Source organism: Platichthys flesus, chromosome 15 (assembly GCF_949316205.1).
Source record: "Platichthys flesus chromosome 15, fPlaFle2.1, whole genome shotgun sequence".
NCBI lineage: Eukaryota > Metazoa > Chordata > Actinopteri > Pleuronectiformes > Pleuronectidae > Platichthys > Platichthys flesus.
In genome coordinates this window covers 4,589,935-4,613,801 of record NC_084959.1, presented here as the reverse complement: position 1 = coordinate 4,613,801, position 23,867 = coordinate 4,589,935, and the positions used below count along the sequence as shown (strand labels likewise).

At 44.2% G+C, this 23,867-nt stretch overlaps 1 protein-coding gene across 1 annotated transcript in view; it reads left to right on the top strand.

The window, feature by feature from the left end:
• The first annotated feature begins 8,607 nt into the window (after positions 1 to 8,607).
• The window catches only part of mtnr1bb (melatonin receptor 1Bb), a 29,402-nt gene continuing 14,142 nt past the window's right edge, over positions 8,608 to 23,867 (top strand). Inside the window, exon 1 of the mRNA XM_062406276.1 lies at positions 8,608 to 8,914. Within this exon, the coding sequence (XP_062262260.1) occupies positions 8,707 to 8,914 (208 nt within the window). The 5' untranslated portion in view covers positions 8,608 to 8,706. The remainder of the gene's footprint in view (positions 8,915 to 23,867) is intronic.

Sequence of the window (23,867 nt, the reverse complement as noted above, 5' to 3'; positions counted from 1 at the left end):
TTGTGTTTTCCTCCTTTTTACCTGTGTGTGTGTGTGTGAGTTAATCTCTGTCTTGACCCTGTGGGATTGCATCCTGCAGAATCTGCATCTGTACAAAGTTTAAAAAAGAGAAAACCTTCCACAGCCTGGGTTCAGGCTTAAGTAATACAACAAGAAGGTCTGCAGAGAATCCCAAATGAATGAAGCTTTAATTACCGAGCATTTGGCGGCATGTCAGCGAGGGAGGTGACATTTCTTAATCGCCTCATCTGCATCCTCAAAAGGTGGCCGCTCATTAAGCCCTGATTGGTGACGAAAGGTTGAAGGCAGCCGGCGCTCGGTCAGCGTGCTCCACGTTCACGCTCCACACTTACTCCAACTGGGACTAACGAGAAGACGCAGCGGAGAACCTTTGCGGTTCTTGATTATTTCCTCTGCCCCCCCCGTTGAGTTGACACAAACTTTGTCCTTGTTATCATCAAACCCTCCACATCTAAAAAACAGAAAGCTTTCCCCTGACAACCAGACATTCCCCTTATTGTTTTTTCATTTTCCCCTGACACATGCAACACATTTTGGCCAATTAAGGGGCATGGACGTGTGTGTGTGATTGTGTGTTTGTACCGTGTGATTGTGTGTTTGTACCGTTTGATGCCAAAATGCCACATTCAGGATTATACAGTTGTGCTAGAAGTCCATTAATTCCAATTGCAAAAAGACACACTTCTTATGGTGTACACAACATCGGAATTTGTGGGGACGAGTTGTGAGCTGTTGACATTTTCAGGAATGAGATCATGAAGTTAATATGTTGTTGTATTAGTTCTGAAAACTTTATAACACCTCTGCAGAAAATGAAAATGAAATTCTCCGGTCTCATCTTTGCAGCCTGTGGTTACATCTGCGTGGTGTTCTGCAGAGCGGCGTCAACGTATCCGTCACTAACTGTTCTCAGCGTGATAAAAACTTTTTGTTCACAGCCTGAGGGGGAAATCTGGTCAGTGCCAGTCGCCACTTAAAATGTCATGCTTGTGTATTTGAGGTGTGGAGGTACAGGTGGTCTGTCACACCTCAAATCCACAAGCATCTATCTTTAAGTGGCCACCGGCTCCACGAACGCCGACTCACTTGAGTCATACTTCCACGACAGTCGGTTCCATCCTCAACATCCATTGTCGCTCACTTCTGTTGTGGGTGCGTTTCTGTCGGGTGGCTTTTTGCATTTGTGTTTTCTGTTTATTCCCGAGTGCGAGACGTCTCCACTGCTGTAAAGAGCCGAGTTGACACGAGCACTCGCCCACTCCTTGACTTATAATGTGTGAGTGTGGTGCAGGCGTGGACCGAGATAAGTCGGGTTTCAGTGGTAGCATGTTCCCCCCAAGTGTCTTAGTCAAGAAAAATTACCTTCAGCTTATTTATAAATGTGAAGAATGTGTCAAGTCAGATTTAAAATGACTATTTGCAAATTGTGGGGGTTTTCTGATACCCCACCAGTCGTATGCAGTAGCTGCATTTCCAGGAGACTTTGTCAGAGTAAGAGTTACATCTTTCGAAAAGCAGGTATCATTTCTGAGCAAAACCCATTCATGTATGTGTTAGTGCATGCCAGTTTGTGTCAGTGCAAAAGATGGAAATAGCTCATAATCAAATGTCAGGCCGGTTTGTTCCAGTTGTGTTCTGTCTCCCAGCAGGAACCTTGAACCATTAACCACTCAGAGCAGGTACAGGGGCACATCTCTAATCTCCTACTTTTACGCAGTCGAGGGAAAAATAAAAATGCACTTAAGAAATTGAAGAAACTTGTCACAGCGGGAAGGAGACATTTGCAAACTTCTATTGCTGAACTTTACGGTCTAAAAATAATCAGCTTGTTTTTGCTCCGCGGTGTGATCACGACTCCTGATTTGAATGTCGGGTCTGTTGCGTCTCCCTGTCACAACAAGGCAACACGGAGAATACGAGTTCTATCAATTAGCATAATGTGCGAAAGACGTCTCCAGTGATGGGAGCCAGAGGTCTGGAAAAGGAGCAGGTGGCATGTCAGCTTCCTCTCGGTCTACCCATTCATTTATGTGGTTTTAATGTGTGTCTGAGTGTGTGTGTCTGTGTGTGTTGTGATCCTGCCTTGGGTTTAGTTCCTCAGAGGGAGGAAAAGAGGAGTCATTACCCACAGGACATGCATCTCACTGACGAAACCTTACATAACATTACTTCTGCCTCCAGCGATACATTTGGTGCATTCCCTATCACCGAGGAGAAAATGCCAAGAGCTCACCACAGGTAGAAACAACATCCCGCTGTCTGGACAGAGGGGGGTGGGGGGGAAAGCAATTTATTCATCCAGATTCATAGCTTATTAAATTATTCTGACAAGGATTATGTAACGTGTCCCAATAACATCTAATAAGTTGGCACAGTCGTTTCTCCGGCCATCCGGCTCGTTTAGAGAATTCTGAGCATGCTGGCTGTCCCAGCGACAGACACGGGGTCAAAGCAAAGGCAAAACGAGGGCGTGCGAGGGAGAGGAGACAGAGAGAGAGGGGGGGGGGGGACAAAGTGACTGTTGTGTTTATTCATCATGCATCAGAGGAGCCTGATGAGGACCTGCCAGTCCCTTTAGCTCTGCTGGCTTTAAATCGGACCATCTGGCATTTACACCATAGAGTAAGCTAAGCCACTAAAAACCTCTTTCTGCCGCCTCACCCCTGTTTGTTGTTTTTCAACCCGCCCTCCTTCTTCTTTCTTTCGCCTCCATTTTTAACAATGCCTTTTTTTTCACTCCAGATCTGGTTGTGTGGACGTGGTGCTGATGGGAAAGGGATGGACAGTAGGATGAAGGGAGGTTACATAATAGGAGGCAGGGAATGGAGGCATGAAAGATGAGAAGAGAAGTAGGAAAAGTGAGAGAGGGAGTGAGAAAGAGAGAGAGAGAGATTACCATTCCCTCGGTTCCCTCGTATTGAGGGGTGGCTGTGTGGGTGATTGTGAATCCACGCTGTTCTCAGTAACACCAGGATTACACACCAAGCCAGACCTAATCTATGCATCTAACATCTGCCTCGGTTGACACACACATACACACACACACACACATATACGTGCATGTAAACATGATCATAATGGTTACCGATGCAGGCAGTGTCTCGAGTAATTTGATCACATGAATTATTCAGTGATACTTTTAGGGGTATAATCAGAAGCCAATGCCTATACTGCTGAAACCGAGGCTGTACGGAGTGATGGAGGGGGGGATGGGAAAATTGAGCGGGAAGGGGTCACGTCCATGTATGGCGTTATTAATTCAGATCAGAAAGCTGCACTGAGCGGAGGAAGCTGTGTACCAGCCCTCCACCCGTCACCCACCCCCTGCAGTGTCCACAGATGATTACTAAAGCAATCCTCTGACATATGGCTGCAGAACTGCAACGTGGGAGACGGGCCCGTCAGCCGCCCCAGTCTGGGCTTTATTGGAGTTTTTTCTGACACAATAAAAGTGTGTAAATGTCATTGGATTATGTCGCATTAACGTGACACTATCGTATTTTTTTCCCACGGACACTTTTTGCAAACTGCATAAAACACAGTCAGCACATTTACATTGATAACGATATTTTCCGATTTACTCTATAAAGAAGAAGACATTATTTTTTATTACGGTGTTTACAGGAGTTGCGAATAGAAGATTGCATTTATATTCCCGTTAACGAGTTTCAGAGCATAGTCTGATTATGAATCATCACGTCCACTAAATCACTACGTCTGACATTTATCCACCGGTTTTAAAATCCCAACTACGGTTTATCAATTTTGGTGTTTTCTTAATATTTGCACAAGCTCAATTTCCTTTTCCATCTCGGTAACACCCAGGGTATGTGTCAAGAAGCAGATGGTTACTAACGTACATGTCAATGGCTCACAATGCTGTGAGAACTCCAACCGGATGTATCATGTGATTTCATAATGCGACTATGGTCACAATGTCTCATTCTGAATTCTGCTTATTCTGAGTATGACCTTATTTGAGGTCAGGTAAAGAGAAAATGCCTGGATAACGTCTTCAAAGGGTTAATATCAGAATATTGGTGTCCATGTAAACGAATGAGAGATAAAAAAAGATCTGAGTCCCGTTATCTTGTCTGTGTTGATGTTACCTTCAAAAAGTCTCGGCCTGAGCCCTGATGGGCTGATTTGACAGGGGCCGTCAGTGTGACTGCTGCTGGACTTTTATTACCACGCTCCCCGCTTTGTTCTGATCTCTGTAATAGAATTCAGCCTTTAGCGGAGGTGAGAGACAGAATGATGGATCAGAATGTGGAGGAGAAGTCTGGCCTCATCCCGGGCCTCGGAGCTCAGCTCGTTATCTGCCTCAGCTCGGAGGAACCGGTGAGCCGTCACCCTCAAGACTGCTGAGGTCCAATTTTGGGGTAAAAGAAAAAGGAGGTCTGCCGCATATTGTGCTTTAATCATCAGGGTTTTGTTTTGTTTATAAGCAATAAGCATTTTAATTTGCTGAAGGCGCGACAACTGTGAGTCTTTTTATAAGGTTCTCGTTAAATTGTGTAACTTGTGATATCCTGTGGTTGTAACCTTTATAGTGGAGTGTGTCGCCAATGCAGCACGAAGGAGGAGACCACAAACCTCCAAATGAAATTCTTGCTATTACTCCTGAAATATGCCATTTAATCACTTTAAAATAAAATCATTTTACTGCAGATGTTCCACTGAGATCTGCAGCTATTACCTTTTTTCTGAAACTCTTTGACTCGCTGTCCAAAAGGATCCTCTATCGTCCAACTTCTCTTTGGGTTCGTCCTATTTCCACCTAATTAAATACATCATTCACAAGCTTTTGAGAGGGAATGTGATTTCTTATGATTAGAAAAAATAATCTCTCACCCATAAAAAGCTACAGTGCGTCCCAAATCCAGGACCATATGCAAAGGGTTTGTGAACCTTTTATCTTCACAAACTATCTTTTCTGCAGTTTGGTGATAAATGTGTTCTGCTATTACATTTTACTTTAAAAGGATTAGTCAGGGATTTGCAATAATAAAGGTCAAATCATTCACATATATAGTTTAGAACAGTTGATTAAACTGGCAGTGTGAATAAGCACAATTTGGTCCTGGCATTCTGCAGCTCCTTCTCGGTCCATTGGAGCGGTCCTCTTATGAGGAGGTGCAATGACGGAGAGGGATCATCTGAAAATGCTTTGTTATTGGTTGAATATAACTGAGCTGTGGAAAATGTGGTTTATTTACCTAAGTGTAACACAAGGGTAGTAAATGTCTGCAGTAATCCTGGCAGCTCTATGAGGATTGACTCTGGCACAGTAACACTTTCCTCCCAGCGCCATGTGGATCATTGGCATCAGGAGGGAGAGATTCATCCTCTGAGGACCACAAACCTCTTTGTCTTGTGATCTAGTAATCTGTCATTAAGAGACATTTTGCAGGATGAGTGAAAACACTGACCAGCTGGTGGCGCTAACGCAGAGGTAGGGAACCGCCAGCGACTCTGAATTACAGCTGCAGTTGTTTTTTCCTGCATAGCATAGCCCAAAAAGATAATAGTTTGTCATCATTGTCCTATAAATGAAGAGAAAAGTTGTTGTGATCATTTTTAAATGTCAGAATCGGCCATAGAGGACAAATGAGGGAATCATCCATATCAGGATTCATCCTCTGAGGACCATGACAATCTATTTGATGGCTGTGTAGTCGGGTGGTGCATGCAGCAATTTCACACTGTTACAGAAAACACATGCTCCAAACACAACACAGTCAATTATTGCCAACAATTCTCACACAGAATGGAACAGTACCAGAATTTCACTTTTGCCAAAATAAACTGCAGCATTTTCAAAAGCTGTCTCCTTCCCGAGTCCTATTCAAGACGGCATCATCTTTCTCCTCCAAACCTGTTTCTCATCTCAATAAGGTTTGACACTGAAAGATTAGATGCCTTTGTGTCCATGACTGCAATACAAATAATTTTTTCCAAAGACACTCTTCAAAAAGGTAAAAGAACTATCCCCAAAGTATTGCCGAGCTTTTTTTCCTTTATCTTCCTTTGCAGTTTATTCTCCAGACATTTTTGTTGTTTGTTGGTACCATCTGGTGATTTCAACAAAACTCTCTGCGGAACGACGGCTCTGAGAGGGTTGGCCAACAAAGACTGCGCCATCAATTATGATTATAAAAGAATATCTTTCCCCTTCAGAGGTACGGCTGAAGCACAGCAGAGGCACGTAGAGCAGCCACATCACGGGTTCTGGTGGAGGACGGTGTCGACACAGGAAGCATCGGCTTTTCATTTCCACAAGAATGTGCTTGAGTGCTTAAAGATTGTTGAAGGTTCTTTCTTAGCAGCCAAGCACAGAGAGTCTGTGCAGCACGTTCTCTATTATGAGCACAGCATAAGCTTTGCCATTATTCAATTAGCAGATTTATGTTTAGTTTTTTTTGTACCAGCAGTGCAGTGTGAGGTTTTTAAGCATTCGCTCAGTGTCTGTCCCTGCTACTGAGACTGTTTCAAACTGTGTGTGTGTGTTTGTCACTGTGTGCGTCAGTGTGTGGCTGTGTGTGACCTTACAGCCACAACTGTCTGTCTCTTTGGTCATCACATCAGAGCCCGTGGAACATATCACCCTGCTCCGCGGCTGACACCGGGCCGCTCTAATCTGTTCCCACTGCTGCTGGGCTCCGGGGCAATCCGCTGCAGCCATGCGACCATGCAGCGAGGAGCTAAACAAGTTGAATTGGCGCTGGCCTCAATGTGTCACCACCGGCACTGATGGTATCGATGGCATATGATTCCACTGGATCTGATGGAGAGTTCGAATGCATCATTGCCACCAGTTACCCGCATCAAGATGAATGGGATTAGACTGCCACCTCCACTCGCTCTGAGTGCACCGCTGTGCACAAAGTGAATCATAGTCCAGAGCCCAAAAGTGGCAGCAAGGTGGAGGCCGGCACGCAGCTTAATGAATAGTGCATCACGTTCCCAGATGAAATAATCCCAGGGTATTTCTCCAGTTGTTTTTTTTATGTTAATGCTCATCTTGAATTTGTGTGTTTTTAAAGATTAATGCATGAACACACAATATGTTTATTTATACATTTTTTTAAACTAATGGCAGTAACATATTCAATAACTAAAAACAATCAAGTAAAAGCCATTTGGTAAATGTGAGGGATCATTTCATCACCTCCATTCTAGCGACTCAATAATTGTATTTCAGGGCTCCGTGTAAAAACAAATCAACATTAGCTTACAGGCCGCTGCTAACTTTTGCTTGTTTACAGTATTTATCTGTATTTCCCAGAGTTCATTCTGTGGTGGTGTGGTATGAGGGGGGGGGGGGGCACTGGAAAGTTGCTCTCTCCCTCTCTTTCTCAATCTCTCCCTCGCATTACATGCACACAACTGAAGCTGAGACTCTGCATGCACTTACTCGACTACTGCGAATTCATTTCATTTATTCAATTTCTGGAAAACGTTTCAAGGCTCACTTCACTGTTGAGCCTTGAGCCCAGTGAACCCCAGCAGCATTACAAATAACCCAGTCAAGGTGAAATGGAAGCATGCATCCCTTTTATAGAAGGTTTTAATCCACCCCCTACAATAAAAAATGGAACAGAATTGGATCCAACAAGACCAATTGTTGTGCTTCACTGTTGTTCTCAAAATGTCCCCCTGCATGTGAGGAGCGCTCCACGGAAGTCCCGGAGCCGCTGATTGGACCCACCACCGTGTGTACAATTAATGCCCCTCGGAGCGTCGAGCTGAGATCAAACACACATTGTGGGGGAGTCACGCTGGGAGCAGGCACTGGGACATCGGGGGAAGTCGTTGTTTGCACGCAGACTTCGGCGCTGGAGCTGGTGGTGGGTGATGAGAAAGTCAGAAACAGTGAGAGGAGAGAAGATGAGAGGGGAGGACAGGAGGGGGGGAGGAGGGAGAAGGGAGAAGCACAAGTCGGAGGTGTGTGAGTGTTGTTGGTGAGAGGCTGATTATCTCGCTCCGTGGGCTCCTCCACATCCCGCTGCGCGCCTGACTGTGGGCTCCTCCGTGAGATTCGCCACAGAGCCGCCTCGCCACGCACAGCGGCGCCGCGGCTGCGTCGTACGGGTCCGCGCAAAGGGAAGCACGTCTCCACTGGCTCGAGGAGGGAATCAGCTCGTGGTTTGGTGAAGAGCAAATCAAATCTGAGAGATTCCCGCGGCGGAGCGATGATTTGACATTTAGGGAATAGCCGTCTGTTTTTTCCCATCCCTCTTTCCAACGTGGGCGCATGCGGACTGATGGGAGCTGGAGATGCCAACCAGCAAGACTTGATGTATGACTGGTTTGCACCTTCTTCTATGGAACATGCTCTAAAGGACAAATAATTACATCTTCCTCACCCGAGAGGAGGAGAAGAGGAGGAGGGGGAGTGGCACCACCGCGTGTCCGATCCTTGCGTGTCACATGGATGGATGACTTTTGCGCGGAGGTAAATAGAGCCAAGAGTCCATGTAACTTTATGTAGGTCACGTGTGATCTCCACGCACATATCAAGTAACTGGAATTGGCTTCAAGTTGCGGATTGCCTGGTGGAGCTCGGGGAGGCTCCAAGGTGCGCTCCATGTTCCGTCCAGGACACACCGGTGCCAGCTGTACCCGCGGGACGTAAACGCACAGCTGGGACTCGGGCGAGCAGCGTGAGGCTGCGGGCCAGTGATGCCGGACACATTCACGCTCATAAGGAACCGGACAGAGCCACGGCTGGGGCCGCTGGAGCGCACACTGGCCTCGGAGGGGAGCGCCCGCCCCGCCTGGGTCATAGCCATACTGGCCAGTGTGCTGATCTTCACCACGGTGGTGGACGTGCTGGGGAATCTGCTGGTGATCATCTCGGTGTTCAGGAACCGCAAGCTGAGGAACGCAGGTAGGAGCTTGTGTTACTTTGCAATGATGTAGCTTGAACTTATATTACCACAAGGTAATATAAATTAACCTGCAGATTAGAGATCACAACCTATAAGAATTCATTTTTTGGGGAAATTTGCTTTTTTCTGTTGAATTTCATAATGATGTTCGTCACGTTTGTTTTACTTCCATATTTTTCCTATAAGCTGCTTCTTCACATTTCATATTCGGACCTTTGCTCACACTTTGCTCTGAGTCGCCTCATCAGCAACAAAACCTATCTCCGAGCAACTCTGTGCATTTTGAGCAGCTTTCAAGTGAAGATAATATGGTTTCGACTAAATGTTGGATTATTGTGTCAACTTGCTCCCGTCAGCCGTCCTCCACATAGACAAGCTTCTTCTTGCACTGTGGGCATGTGAAGGGCATTGTGAGAGGACACATGGCTGCTGGTGGACCTGCTGACAGCTGATAGTATCTTTAGTGAGTTGGAGGCTCGTTGATGTTGGTCTTCACTGATTCATCAGACCATAGTCACAGCTTGATAGATCCCAGGTCTGTTAAATTACCATGGCCATCTCTTGTGTCTGGTGAATGTTCCCACTGACTCTCACCTACTGGTTAATTGGTGCAGGTGAGTCCCGTTTTAAAAAGGCCGTTGATGAACCCATTCAGATGTAGATGTGTGAAATTACCCAGGAGGCTTCCTGCAGCGACAGTGAAGCTTGAATTCGAATCCAAAGAACATGGAAGTGCTCTTTCACAGAGCCGTCGCTTCAGGTGAAAAGGAAAAAGGAAACGACTCCTGGGGTTGTAACTCAACTCTCTCCTGATTAAACATTAAAGCCTTTCAGGGAAACCTTATTGGTTCAGTGCTTCATTTTAGCCCTCGTCGATTTTATACATGTATATATATACTGACAAATTATTGAATTAATTCTCCCCCTGATTTTTAAGAAAGTGGTTGAGATTGTAAACTTCTCAGGATGGATGAGTTATGCATGGAACCCTGCTGACTGGCTATTTTAGGCTTTTTCAGACAATAATTAGGCCGGAAAATATGCATTTATTAGCATTTTCTGTCAAATCAGGATGCCTCCGGAAAATCTCTCTTCCTTATTAGCAGCAGTGTAAAAATCCCTGAGGACAAACCAAAACAACTGCAATCTTTCATCTGAGGACATATTAACCATCCCGTCTATTTGCTATCACAGGGAAAACGTTTTTTCTCCCTGTTATTTGGACGGAATTCAGTCATGGATGAACACGTGATCGCTGCTGCAGCCCGTCTTCACAGAAACACTCCCACATTCTGCACCCTACGTCGAGTGGGCTCACTTTTTATTTATTTTTAAATTAAGATTTAGGTAAGGTTCACTTTTTTACACAGCTCTGAACCCCCTTGAACCAAGATTATTTATTTATTGAAGCTGGTAAGAAAAGGAATTCACAAGGTTTAGAAGAAAAGAATGAGTTTGTAAGTCAGGAGCAATGTGTCAAATGTGATTCCATTGGTGTGCAACACAATCTACACAGTTCCTTTTCATCAGTATCAGTGTGCACAGCGACTGGATTTCTTTCATCTCCAGTGGAAATAACAGAAAATAAACTTTATTAAGAAACCTAGTTGGCTGTTTTAACCTTCTCCATCTCTAGCGCTGCTTTTCATTTTCAGTCCTGCACAAAGACAAGTGAAGCCTTCGGAGCACGTACACTAGAGTGAGAGCGCACAGCTACATGACCTCTGTGGGACATCCAACAACTGTGGCAGGTTTTTGTCTTGCACCGCACGCAGTAATACTCTTCCACTGAAGTCATTATGTTGGATAAGATCATACTCTGTACCGTGATCACGTTTCCCCCTTTGGTTAAAACACACGCTTGTGTTTTCACAGAGCTTGATTCAAGTGGCTTTTGTGCTTTGAAGAGGAAACGCTTGTGGCGTGGCTAGTGGAGAAACGGGTGATAATGTTGATTTACTTTTTGCTGAATGAGAACCAAAGGGCTCAACAGTAAATTTTTGCATTCCAGAATAGTATCGAGTCTGCACAGAGGCACGAGTTATCTTACATTTAATAACATCAACAGTTTGCCCCACAGAGAACTTATAGATCAGATAAGACTTTAATTTGACAGCTTAATTACAAATCTTTGAGGTATTCTCAGAAGTTATGGGTAATCCCTTCCTGTATCTATATATCTATCGATTTCCTTTAGTGGACATCATCAGGGAAGAGTGGCACTTAAACATATACTGTTTAAGTGCCACAATGCAGAAACGCCACATTGTGCGTTTCTGCATGATCTCTCCCAACTCAAACTGCCCACTCAGCGGTTCAGAGGCCACGCTGAACCCACAGTCGTGAACTCAGAGGCCGGCTGCTGTAGATTGAAACAACCCACTCAACAGTTTGGAAAAATAGAACTGAAAACACCTGACTTGACAGCAGTGTGTGAACAGTGACAGTATGAACAGAGGGTGATGGCGTATATTTACCCACTACTGATGTCGTAGCTTTGCATAAGTCCCTGCTACGGCAGAGCGAGGGAAGTGAACTGCTGCCGCCCCAGTATTTCATAAGATGCTGGGTTTATGGGTGATGACTAACTCTGGTTATTCTCACCTACCCACAGTGGCGATACATTGAGCTGGTCACGTATCTGAGCTGAATTCGGATTGTACATTATCTTCCTGCCCTCCCTCCCTTGCGTTTCATCATGTGCTATTGTACAGTGACGAGCGGCCCGACGCACACGAGCCGTGAGTCCATTGAAATGTAAAGACAAAAGCTTTGACAGGTGCGTGGCTGCCATGCAAAAACCACATAAAGCTAAAGCAGCAAAGTACAGGGCCATATATAGACAAATCTAATTGTGATATTGTGCTTTCATGTGCAAAACAACAATGTGTGTGTGATTGTGACACAATCACCCGGTGCAGGGGTGCGGGCCGAGGTTTCCGTCCCCTGAGATTTGTCTTTGAAGGAGCTTAGGTGTTGCAAACCTTCAAAGAGAGTTAGACAGGATCACACATTACGGAGACTTTCTTCGAAGAGACTTTATTTACATGATATCAGCCCCCCCCCCCCCCACACTCTCATTCCCTCTCCAGGTATTTTCTCCAAAGCCTCGCTACAGATATAAAGAATAAAATAAAAAAACGTTTTCACCAAAATGTGAAGTGTTTCACGTCCGGCCGCTGCCGCCTCTGTCCGTGGTGCTGAAACCAGTCGCTTCCCCCGACTCTCTCCAAGGTCCTGAAACAATCAAACCAAGGCCTGTTTTTCACAATTTGTCACATCAGCCCGAGAACTGTTTCAAACCGGCTGCAACACCAAACCAACGTCCGTGCACCGGCCATTTAATCAATAACAACTCAAAAGCTGAGGGACCGTTCAGGTAAAGAAGCATCTCACACAAACCGAGCGACAGCAGAGGATCTGTTCCAATCTCTGAGTCTGAGTGGTCGAGCATTCTTGCTCCACAGTTCTAGTAAAGTGAATCATGTTTCGATCTTGTTCTTTGAGGAGAGAAAGTGAAACCATTTAGAAAGAGACCAGTTTGCTCCGGAGAGACCTGGTGAGACCAGATGAGACCAGATGAGACCAGATGAGACGAGCGGGCTCACGTCCATTTCCATCAAAGCTGATAACAGGTTTCTCTTGAGAAGCCGTTCGGTTATTTCCTCGGGTGTCGTGTCTCATCACGCTGTTTTCTTTGGGAAGGTAAACTTTTTTTAATGCCAATGTGTTTGTGACAGTGATCTACGACAACACTGCCTCTGTATATTCCTACTTTTTACATATAGAAAAACAAATAAACTCTGTATATGCTGAAAGTAAATCTAACAGACAGGGTAGATTTACTTTGGAGCAACAATAACAGTTACTGTATTTCAGAGTCAATCCAGCTGAAATCCCCTGAACAAGATAAACTTTTTTCCTACTAGTACGCGTCTGTTGGTGAAGCTTTGAGTCGAGGTGTATCTAGTAAAACAGTTCAGTTGTGTTGAAATGAGCTCTTGTCACTGAAGTAATGAAAGCAGCAGCTGCATATTTAGCAAACTGTATTCTCCTGTTCTTGGTTGCATTGGCACCTTCAGGGCCCTGGGGGGGAAACATGTCGATGGGCCCCCTGTTGACCCTCACTGTACATGGCACCCGACACCCTGAAACCAAACAGTACACGAGATCTCAAAACGGCAACGATTTAGAGAGTCGATTTCAAAACATTTGAGATCTGATACGGGAGTTTTCAGCAAACTGAGTTTTTCAGTAAACTTAAACAGTAAACTGATATTTGATGCAGGTGTGGGTGAATACGTGCCCTCTTCACCTGGTTGATAATCCAGTTCTTGTTCCACTGTTTGGACTTCAACTTGGAAATAGCAAAGTTCAGAATACTTTGTACAAGGAAGTTCTCCACACACTAACAGAAAACACTCAAAGCGGAAACACTCAAATCAAGCCTCAGCCTCCAGTTTGTTATCTAACCTTAAAAATGATAGTAGGTTGCAGGCTAGTAGGTCAAGTTTGAACAAAGGGGGGGGCCCCCGCGTGCTCAGCAGGTTGCGTTGGCCACCCCGCGTTTGGAGGCTTGAGTCACGGCATCAAACACTGAATGAAACAGAGTTCAAACACACCACAATAGGATTCAGGAAATTACACAACGTCAAACGTCATCGTATTTAATTTTAATACGGTCGCGTCCTCAGAGTCTAACAAGTGTAGGAAAGGTCTGTGGCTCTTCCTTCACCCAAGAAACAAGCTTCCGCAGTGTGTGAGGACCTGTTCGACCTGAAGTCCTGATCCTCATACACCCTGATCATCAACCTGTTTGCCAGCAACACTCTGACTCTGGATTCCTCACCTGCCTCTGAACTAAAGGAACTGATCGAGACCTGGACTCTTCATTAGTCAACTGTGTTAGAGTAAAAACTCTTCAGCACAATCACTTTGTTATTTTTATAAAATCTCTGGCCTCAGTTCTTGTGTTTCTCCATTTGAGTCCAGCCACTCTACCAGTAAAGGACTGGAAATGACTGTGAAACGGCCTCACAGCAATGTAGCACCTGCACTAATAAAACATACACCTGACAGAATAATAAAACTTACAGCTGACAGAATAATAAAACTTACAGCTGACAGAATAATAAAACTTACAGCTGTTGGAGTAATCAAACGTACACCTGAGTGAATTATCACAATAATGAAAGCAGGGCACAGAGAGTCTGGATGAATCATAAAACGAGGAGATGCCTCTTTCTATTTAAAACGAATTCCGTTGAAAATCTGAGTTAAACCGAAGCTAAAGCGAAGTCTACAGGTTTGAAAGCGTGATTGTCATAGTCAGAGATACAAGCTGCTCAAATAGCATCACCTGATCTCACAGACTCTTTAATGATGAGTTTATTTCTAAAAGCACAAAAAGTGCAGTAGGTCAATCTGCCCCATCGATCAGGAGCTTCTTCACGTCTGTGTCCGATCGGGTTTGATTCTGTGATTAATCCGTTAATCACAGGCCCTCACAGATGAGGATATGGCTTGTGACAGCTGCTGTTGACAACCGAGGAGGCAGGTTTTATTCTCCATCTAACTTCAGCACCACCGTTACAAATGGGTTTCAGGTTTCTGTAGGTAAATAGTGTTATTGGGAGCAAAAATCTGCAAATAAGTTTGCATGCGTGGCCGATGAGAAGTGAGAAAGGTGAGAGGGAGAGAGAAATTGAATTGCTGTTTAGCATTATCGGCTTTTTAGATTATTCACACCGTTCCTTGGTTTATCTTTCACAACTTTACATTTTAGGCATTCAGCTTTCCCCGGGCATCATGGGACTTTCATCTTGCTGAGGTTTTACTACAAACTATTAGAGACAAATCTGAAATGCAACCAAACCACATCAAATATACTGGAAAGACGGTGGAAAAAAACTGGTTTGAGACGCAGGGTGCATACAGATTGTAGGAAGTTAATTTTTAAAAAGTTTCTGTTTCTCTTGTGGATATAAATAACATGTCAACCCTGGTTTCAGTGGTTTAGAAACACTGTGGATTACACCTGCTATTCCAGGATCACTTACATCTCAAGTGAATGGATTGTAGTCCCCGTTCCGACCTGGTGTTAACGTTTGTCCTGGGAGATCTCATGATAAGTGGTCAGAGCTAAAATCGGAAAACTGGATGTGTCTCCTGTGAGCTCTTGTGATCGGATCTCACTTAGGTCCTCTATACGTTAATTATCACGTACGTCATTTGTGTTGAGTGGTAGAGATAGAGAAAAAGAGCGTGAGCGGAGTCAGGAGGGACTGAGTGAATGAATGTGTGCAATTATTTACAAAGATTTTACTAATGTATAATAGGTATCCATCATTATGTGGTGGTAAGGGTTGTTATTTAGGCTACTAAACAAATCAATGCATGCGGGTCAGAGACGACAGGTGAGCAGGTGGTCCTTCATATGTCCCAGGACAATATTGAAACTACACAGTGAAAGAATGTGGCCATAAACATTCAAGACCACCTCCGAATGGGGTTTGAGCAGATCTCAGGACGCATGCAGGATCCATTTGGATGCATTGACCACTTTGATAGATTCACAGTTTGGTAGAAAGCCCCTGATCCTGATCTGGAATTTCTAATCAGCACTTAGGGGTTAGAATGGATTTTAATATTCTGCTCATTACTTTCAAAACATAGTTATACTCCTAATTTCCACCATGACCCAGTAGGCATCCTCAGATCCTTGACTGTCCTGGACTCGACCATAATTTATGCTCTTGACGAAGGTCTTTTGCCATGGGGGCCACTGGGGTGTTTGATTTTAATTCATTAAAATCAAAACAGGACATCAGCCGACTGAACAGGTTGTCAGATCAGATCTTTTATTTTGAATCCTGAGGAGTTTTCTCAGCTCTCCGATGCACGGCAGGCTCGTACCACGCACCGCACTGGAACCTTCTTTATGTGCATAACAGAGGAGATGGAGAAAAGGCAGCAGTGGGGAGAAGTGTGGAGATCACAGTGCAAGAGGAATGGAAATGCAAAGTGTTAAGCTGTAGCTCAAAAAGAAAAAATAGAAGAGATTAGACACAGGGGCTCTGTTGCCACTTTGAGTCGACTTCATCGATTTATTTTGATATTGAATCCTTGGGAATTGCACATTGAGAATTGAATTTGACATCTCGTTATACATCCCATAGTGGCAAATACTGACCACTCCGGTTTCATTATGAGGTTTTGTGTAGAATCCATAGGGGAGCGGAGTTGCCACTGATCTATAATGCATGCGAGGAGAGCCTCTGTGAGGCTTTGGGGGATTTTTGGTATGTGCTGAGAGTTTGCCATATAATTCTTTCATCATCTGGTCTTACTGTTTTTCTTTTTTCCTTCCTGCTCAGTGAGTGTTTAGGCAGAAGTGAAGGTCGGACATGACTACTGGGGATGAATCCAGCAGGTTTAAGTGCTCAGAGAGTCTACTCCTGCCTGAACTGTGCCCAGACGCTGTCCCGTATCATCTGGGTGAAGCATGACTGCTGTAATTCCTTCAAATGAAGACAGCTGGAGAAAGAAAACAGGAGGAGCTCTGACCGGCACAGGCGGAGAGTAGCAAGGGTATATAGAGAAAGACGCAGGAGGAATGGGTTGGAAGGAGTTCAAAAAGGGGGAAAATGTCCAGGACACAGGCTGAAAAAATAGAGGAAGACGGCCCAACAGTCAGATAATAGAGGGAAAGGACAGAAATCCCACACGATGAGAAAGAGGAGAGTGATGCTGCATTTTAAAGGGAAGAGGCAGAGCCGAGACAATGTAAGAACTACTGTCATGTGTCATCAGAATCACCCAGTTGTTATCAGTACGCTAGGGCTGAGACGGGGGATGAGTCAGTAGCACAAGTTTGCACATATGAGTGCACACACGCACACAAACACACATACACACACACATCAGCTGACAGAACAATTCTATTTAATCTCAATAACCATCAACACGATAGGTTGAACTGATTTAATCTGCAAAGTGAGTGATCAGCAATTCCGTCCCTTTATTCTTTATCAAGACCCATATTGCCTCACATGCCCCCCCACCACCACCTCCCCATATCCATAATACATGCATTGTGATAATTTGAAGTGCATTATGTAACAGTTTTTGAAAACCCTCCGGCTGCAGTGGGTGAAGAGGTGGAAGAAGAGAGGGATTTACTGCAAGAGAAGAGAATGAAACGGAGGAGGGAGGTGAAATGTAGAAGATGTGGGAAAATCAAGGCCAGACTAGGATGAGAAAAATGAGAATGGGATGAGGGAGAGGAGAGGAGGGAGGGAGGGAGGGAGGGAGGGAGGGAGGGAGGGAGGGAGTGAGGGAGGTGGTGCATGGATGTGCAGGAGAGAAGTCATCCAAACATAACCGCAAACATAACACACAAACAGCACGTTTGATTCGGGCAGATGCAGCGAGACAGTGAGGCAGAAGGAAAGCTTCTTCCTGGACAAAGGCAAAAGGCTGCAAATGTGTGTTGTGGATTTGGAGGGCAAATGTGAAAAGTATAATCCGCAATGTGAAAAGCATCTGAAAAGTTATTTCAAATTTAATCTATTTTGTGTTCAGATGGCAGATTCACTTTGAGGGCATTTTTTAAAACCGTTTTCTGTAAGTTCAAACGGACAGCTCTCACAGCACGACTGGAATCGTCTCACAAAACTAAATAAATCACAACAAAATGCACAAAAATGATATCTATAACGTCTTTCTTGATATCAGTAGGATATTGAAAGATACACTTTGATGCGTCGTAGCCGAGCTCTGCTCAAATCATTCAAGACTTGTGTCAGTATTTGTGACTGAGTGTTTCACTTCACTGGTTTTCTCTTTATTAAAGAGATTTAATTTGTCCTTTCAGGAGTCCATTGATTGAAAAGAGGGAATATGACTGATTCAAAATACACTGAATTTAATATTGAGCCAGATCTTATTGATTTTAGTATTTCAGTATTTCAAACTTTCTCAAGGTCAAAATGGAAAATCATCTTATTTCCTACATGAATACATTTTCCCTCACTTTCACCAGTGGAAACGTTTTAGTGTCTAAAACTAGTTTGACTGTATTTTAATTAATGTGGAAAAGCTCATCAGACACATCACGTGCAGATTAAAATAAAACTATACCTCATTTGTTCATGTGTGTATCAGACTCCCAGTCAGAGCCCCCGTGCTTCCAGCCCTTGAATAACTTGGCAGTGCCGACCGACTCAAAACGCTGTGCATCGAAAATGCCAAGTATTCCGATCAAACACAGAATGCCCAGAGAAACCAAAGCCCTTCAAAGACTGCTGTCGGTCAACTGGGTCCATTTCTGCCAGTTATGACGTGGAAAGATGTTGCATAACTGAGAATGACGCCTGGAAAATATCAAAATCAATAATGTCAATAGTAGTTTCTTCATTTGTGCTGCGCTGCTTTAATCTCGACTTTTTATTTTCCCAATGTTCACGGTCGTAATGACGAGCTAAGACAAGCTTTCTGATTTAATCATCTGCTTTGCTTCACAGTTCAGTGTGCACTTCAAAGGTCAATCTCCCAGGACTAAACAGACTTAATGTCGGCCTGCTGCACTCGGCGGAGGAGCCAGTCAGACACAGAATCACAGGACAATGTGGGTCGAGCGTGGAAATTTATTTAAAAACACTGAATCGGACCCAGTGTAACACATTTCTCAGAATCTAGTAACCTCCTCACCACAGCCCGAGCTGGAGAGTTTGTTATACGGCTAATATGAGACATCTTTGCTTTAAAATCCGAAAGCATATCTACTCTGTACAACCCTCTGTATTAGATTTAGACTTCCCATCTGGATGTTTAACTATAATAGAGCCACAGAGTTTAGAGGGAGATTGAGGTGAATCTCCTGTTAAACCTCACAGCCCGGTTGACTTGGCAGCACAGGCCCCATCAGACTGAGCAGAATGGGATTGTTAATGTGAAGGAATGAATGAAGGGGAAACAGGCGAGGTGCAGAGCATTCTAAATGTGGGGAGGGTTTGGGAGAAGTGAGGGTAGCGGAGGGCTCGGCTCGCCTGAGGCAGAGTGAATTGTTCGTGGAGCTCATCTTGGCAGACGACAACACCATCAAGTTGTTTGTCTCCTTGTGACGCCCCCACTGGAACTCTCCTCACACTGTAAGTAATTCACTGTACAAGACGCTGGGTGCAAGGTTCCATCTGGTTTGAGAGGCAGCTGGAGCTGGATTTACCGTCTCGGTCAAAGATAAACAGTCGGCAGCAAAGTCTCTGTTTCCCCATGAAGCTTTCGAGAATCTGACCAACAACTTGTCTCTGTTACTCAACAGACAGAGAGACACGTTCTAGTCCTTTAAAACCCTCCTAAGGGAAACAAATGGCAGAACTCGTTGCTATCACACATCTGTTGATATATATAACATAACAGTGATGTTATATTATTTCTGTAATGGACACCAGTAGATGGTTTTATTATCTTAAGAATAATATCAACAGTTTTTCTCCTGTATTATAAATATTCAGATGATGCCAGACAGGCTGTTTCTTTTTCCATTGGAGCGGATCGTGGTCTGAGGCGTCTTTCACACCTGCCGTGTTGGTTTATCATCCAACCTCTGGGACCTCGGCCGACATCCGTGGGTTTCCGGTGCAGACGGCATATCCCCAGGCCGAGGGTCAGGTTCCGTGAACCATCGACCGTTTACAGTCTGATCAGTTTGTTGTATCACTCAAGTCGAACGTTTCTACACACTAAACACAGTGATACTGTTTGAAGGTTTTATATTAACAGGTATCTCGATGAATGTCGATTAATTAAAAAAGCAGATAGCTGATGCATTTCTATCAGTGTGTTCCACCCTCTCCACATGGACTGTTTTACCAAAGCCTGCTCAAACCTGATTGGTCAAAGTAGAATAAACACAACTAAAAGGCTAATAGCCACAAATATGTGTCCTTCACCTACAGATTATCCACATTCACATGCAGAAACTGTTTAAAGAGATTAATTTGGACAAAAATGGGAGGTTTGAGGTTTTCTCTTTCCAAATCAAATTATTCGTAAAATCACATTGATCATTTCAACCAGTCGACCTCAGCCAAAGAAGCTCACGAAGGAGCTTCTCTGCTTTGAAAAACACTTCATCTAAAACAACAAGAAGTCGGCTGCTCTCAGGCACACGTGCACTATATGTGGTGCCGTTGCATGTCGGGGAAACAGGAAGTTTAATTAGACCTGATAGAAAAACAAATTTGACCCGTGGAAACCTGACAACAGCTGGACAAACACCTGAGCGTCTGGAAGTCAGTGCTGTGTGAGCTCCCACCTGAGGTCAGGCCCGAGCAGAAGCCTATTCAGAATGTGATGCTTAAAGAAGCTACAGCTGCAAGGAAGAGAAATGAGTGGATATGATAAGTAGATTCAATTAATCACTGATTATACTTTCAATTACAATTATGGAAAAAAAAATACCTCGAAAGCCGAGAGGGCAAAGAACCGGAGCGGTTATATTAACACTGTGATTCATTGGGGGAGTGAAAACTTGAATCATTTCCAGCTTGTTTCCTTGTATTCGTCAAACTGCCGACATGTTTATAGGTTTGTTACTTTTATAAGTCAACAGCAAAAGGAGGCCTGAGGCATCACTGAGCCCAGCAGTCAGTTATGGTGCCACAGAAACCAGGGCTCCACACACAGCATTTAGAACAGAGGTCAGAAGTTGTTTTGTCAACTATTTTCTCACATTCTTCTTCATATTCGATGTTATTTTGCTCAGTGATTATAAAACTATTGCTTATTTCGTTTCCTGCAGTTATTAACAATTTAAAGTCCTGGTTTTTGCCATAATTAATATTTCTACATGGATGTGTAATACGCTGCTGGTAGTAGGGGAGAATTTTCAACCCACATTTTCCCAGAAATTACTTTTCTATAGATTAAAACTGCAGCAGCAAACACTTTTCATGCAGAGGATGGAATCACTGGCTGGATTATGTTCAGGGGCAATTTCTTGAATGAATGAAGCGCTACATTCATTAACAGCAGGGGAGTCGCCGGGAGGTGATTGGGTTGGACGGCGAGCGCTCAAACCCTTCAGCCCGGAGACATCCGCAGTCCCGCCAGTGGTTCGGTTTGGGCAACAATGTTACTTCGGCTAAAGTTGGAGAGTTAATGAACACACCCCTGAAGTTTTTGAGTAATTTATTCTGTATTTTACACTTTGAACTTGAACATTATATATGTTTTTGTGTGATCTAGTTTACAGACAATCGAAAAAGGGGAGAGTACAGCCTCTATAATTCTATAGTAAGAATTTACTTTGGTTAATTTTCTTGTCCTCCTGGGGTTTTAAATGTAGTTGACTGATCCTTGCACATTTACCAAATTCCAACTGTAAAAATTCTCGAGCATAACTTTCCTGAACATTTAGGACATAGATCATATTTCATTGAATCTTTAAACAGCTGATTTATTCATGACCACACTTTTACATGTTCAGTGCAGTGGAGAGGTAACGTAGAGCTTTCAATACAGGTCCCTAATAACATATCAGAATCCTCTGCTAAGGCAATGCAGCAGCAGCAAACAGTCGGACGGTAGCAAGCTGAGCTGGTGAGCTGTGGTTCCGTGGTGGGCCAGCAGCAGCATCCCCCCTTATAGCCGGCCTGATGAAGTCTGAACTTCTGGGAAAGGCAGGCGGGGGTGAATGGCAGGATTTGCTCTGTGGTTGCCAACTATTATCAACTCAAGCTACAATGAATCACTATGACATGTTATTTATCATTAGATTGTGTTGCTGACAACAGCATAAAGAGAAAAGTACCAGTGTGACAATAATCTTTACCTCAAAGATAAACTGAAAGAATAAACTAGTGCCAAGTGTGAGAAGGTTTCCCCGATAAGGAGCTGACACCAGATCAGCCATGGAATCTTCCACCCTCATCGGGATGGTTTATCTGGTCTTCTGGGCTAAAGCTAGGAACTTCCAGGAAAATATATCATACCAAAGTCATTTCCAGCTTCATCGTTAGCATGGGGATAACACTGAATATGTTGGGACTGAATTTATTTCCAACTCCTGAATGGATTTCCATGAATTTCCGTATAGATATTCCGATAAGGATAAAACCATATACTCACTTTTACAAAATTCATCTCAATTCATTTGGTGCAGGCACGTGCTGCAGTGCCAATGGGCAAAGCTACGATAATGAAAATAATAGACATTACACTGGACTTGCTAAACATCAGCACGTTAGCATGCTAACACAGGCATTCAGCTTGTAGCACTGCTGTGCACTGTGTAGACTGGTTATGATTTCTAATCTCTTTTATTTGCAAAATAAGATCTGATTGGACAGTTGGATTGACGAGCTGTATGACTTTGTGTTCTTCACCTTCACAGTTCCCAGTAGCTTCTTTAAACCACAGATGTCCAGATGTTCACCCCACCCTGACCAAGTACTTTAATATACGTAGAAAAAGTAAAAATTAAGTAAAAGAGGTACTCAGTGTACCATGGGAGTTCTCCCAGCGGTCTAAGCATATAGCAACCGAACTAAAGGGGGGGGGTTCAGGGCTGACTAAAGGGGAGAAATGGAGTTCTCTGTGTACCATGGGAGTTCTCCCAGCAGTGTAGGCCCACAGCAGCACAGCTGTGACTATAAGCTTGAACGGGGAAAGTTTTAAAGCTAACTTTGGATGTAGAAAAACTATCTGCCTTACGGATCCAAAGGCTGGATCCACAGGAGAGGAGCCTGGTAGCCTGAGGCCCTACAGAGGCTCTATGAACCACAGGCATGCGTTTAGAGTGCAACGGGACAATAAGGCACTACAAGCTCTTAAGGACATGATGGAGCTCCTTCATTAAGGGATCTGTACACAAGGGGAAACATTTAGAGTTTAGAGTTCTCCAGGGAGCCAATGCAGAGAACATAAAATGGAAGAGATGTGATCTGCTGCAGCACAAGCAGCAGTGAGAATCAACTGGAGGATTGTAACTGAGTCATTAACCCATCCTGATAATAACAGCAGTCTAGTCGAGACACATGCACAGAGTATTTTTAACCTTACAGAGAGGATGTTTTGAATGTTCACCACGTCACGCAGGTGGAAGCCGGCTGCTCTAGGGACGTGTTTCATGTGCGAAGTCAAAGAACAACAACTGAGTCTTATGCAGATGTGGATATGGTTCACTCTCTCAATTAACACTGAACACAATGGACTCATTGTTTTGTACCGGCTGCTCGTCTGCCCGGTGATCCCCACAGAGCTGTCTCTTGGACTTTGTCACATCCGTCCTCCGTCACTGGGCGTGGGCAGTTCTTAAAAAGAGCTGGAGATAAACTGGAGCTTCCTGTCTGGGCCTATGCACGTCAATGCACCCGACTCGAGTCTCCGATGTACTTGAACTTTGCGAGACAGAGTCCTTGAAACTTTAGATGCTTCTTCAGTTGTTGCCCTGATCGATACCACGCTTCAACTCGACTGTAGCCTCTTAACTGCTCAATTTCACAGATGTGTTCTCATTATCTTGAGATCCTGAGGACTCCCTCTCTCTCTCTCTCTCTCTCTCTCTCTCTCTCTCGCCCTTTCGTTCTCTTTAAGGATTTTCAAATTCAAGATTCAAGATAACACACTGGCAAGCAGTGGCCTTCACAGGTCAACAGCTGCATCTGACATCAGGGCTGAATGTCGATATGAGAGTGTCGGGTCTCCCAAACTATTGAAAAATGCAGTTTTCACGAAAACTTTAAAGGTCTAGTTCTAGTGGAGTGAAGTGTAGAGGCCTTTCCTATACGTTGACGTGGTTTTCAAGCAACACATCTGCTAGAGGGGCAGCACAGAGACGAGAGTTTCTGATAATAACAAACTTGGCGATGGTGGAGGCGGTTGTACTTCACGAGATGCCTCTAGTATCTTCCTCACATCTCGAGGTTATCTCACATGAACTGTTGGCTA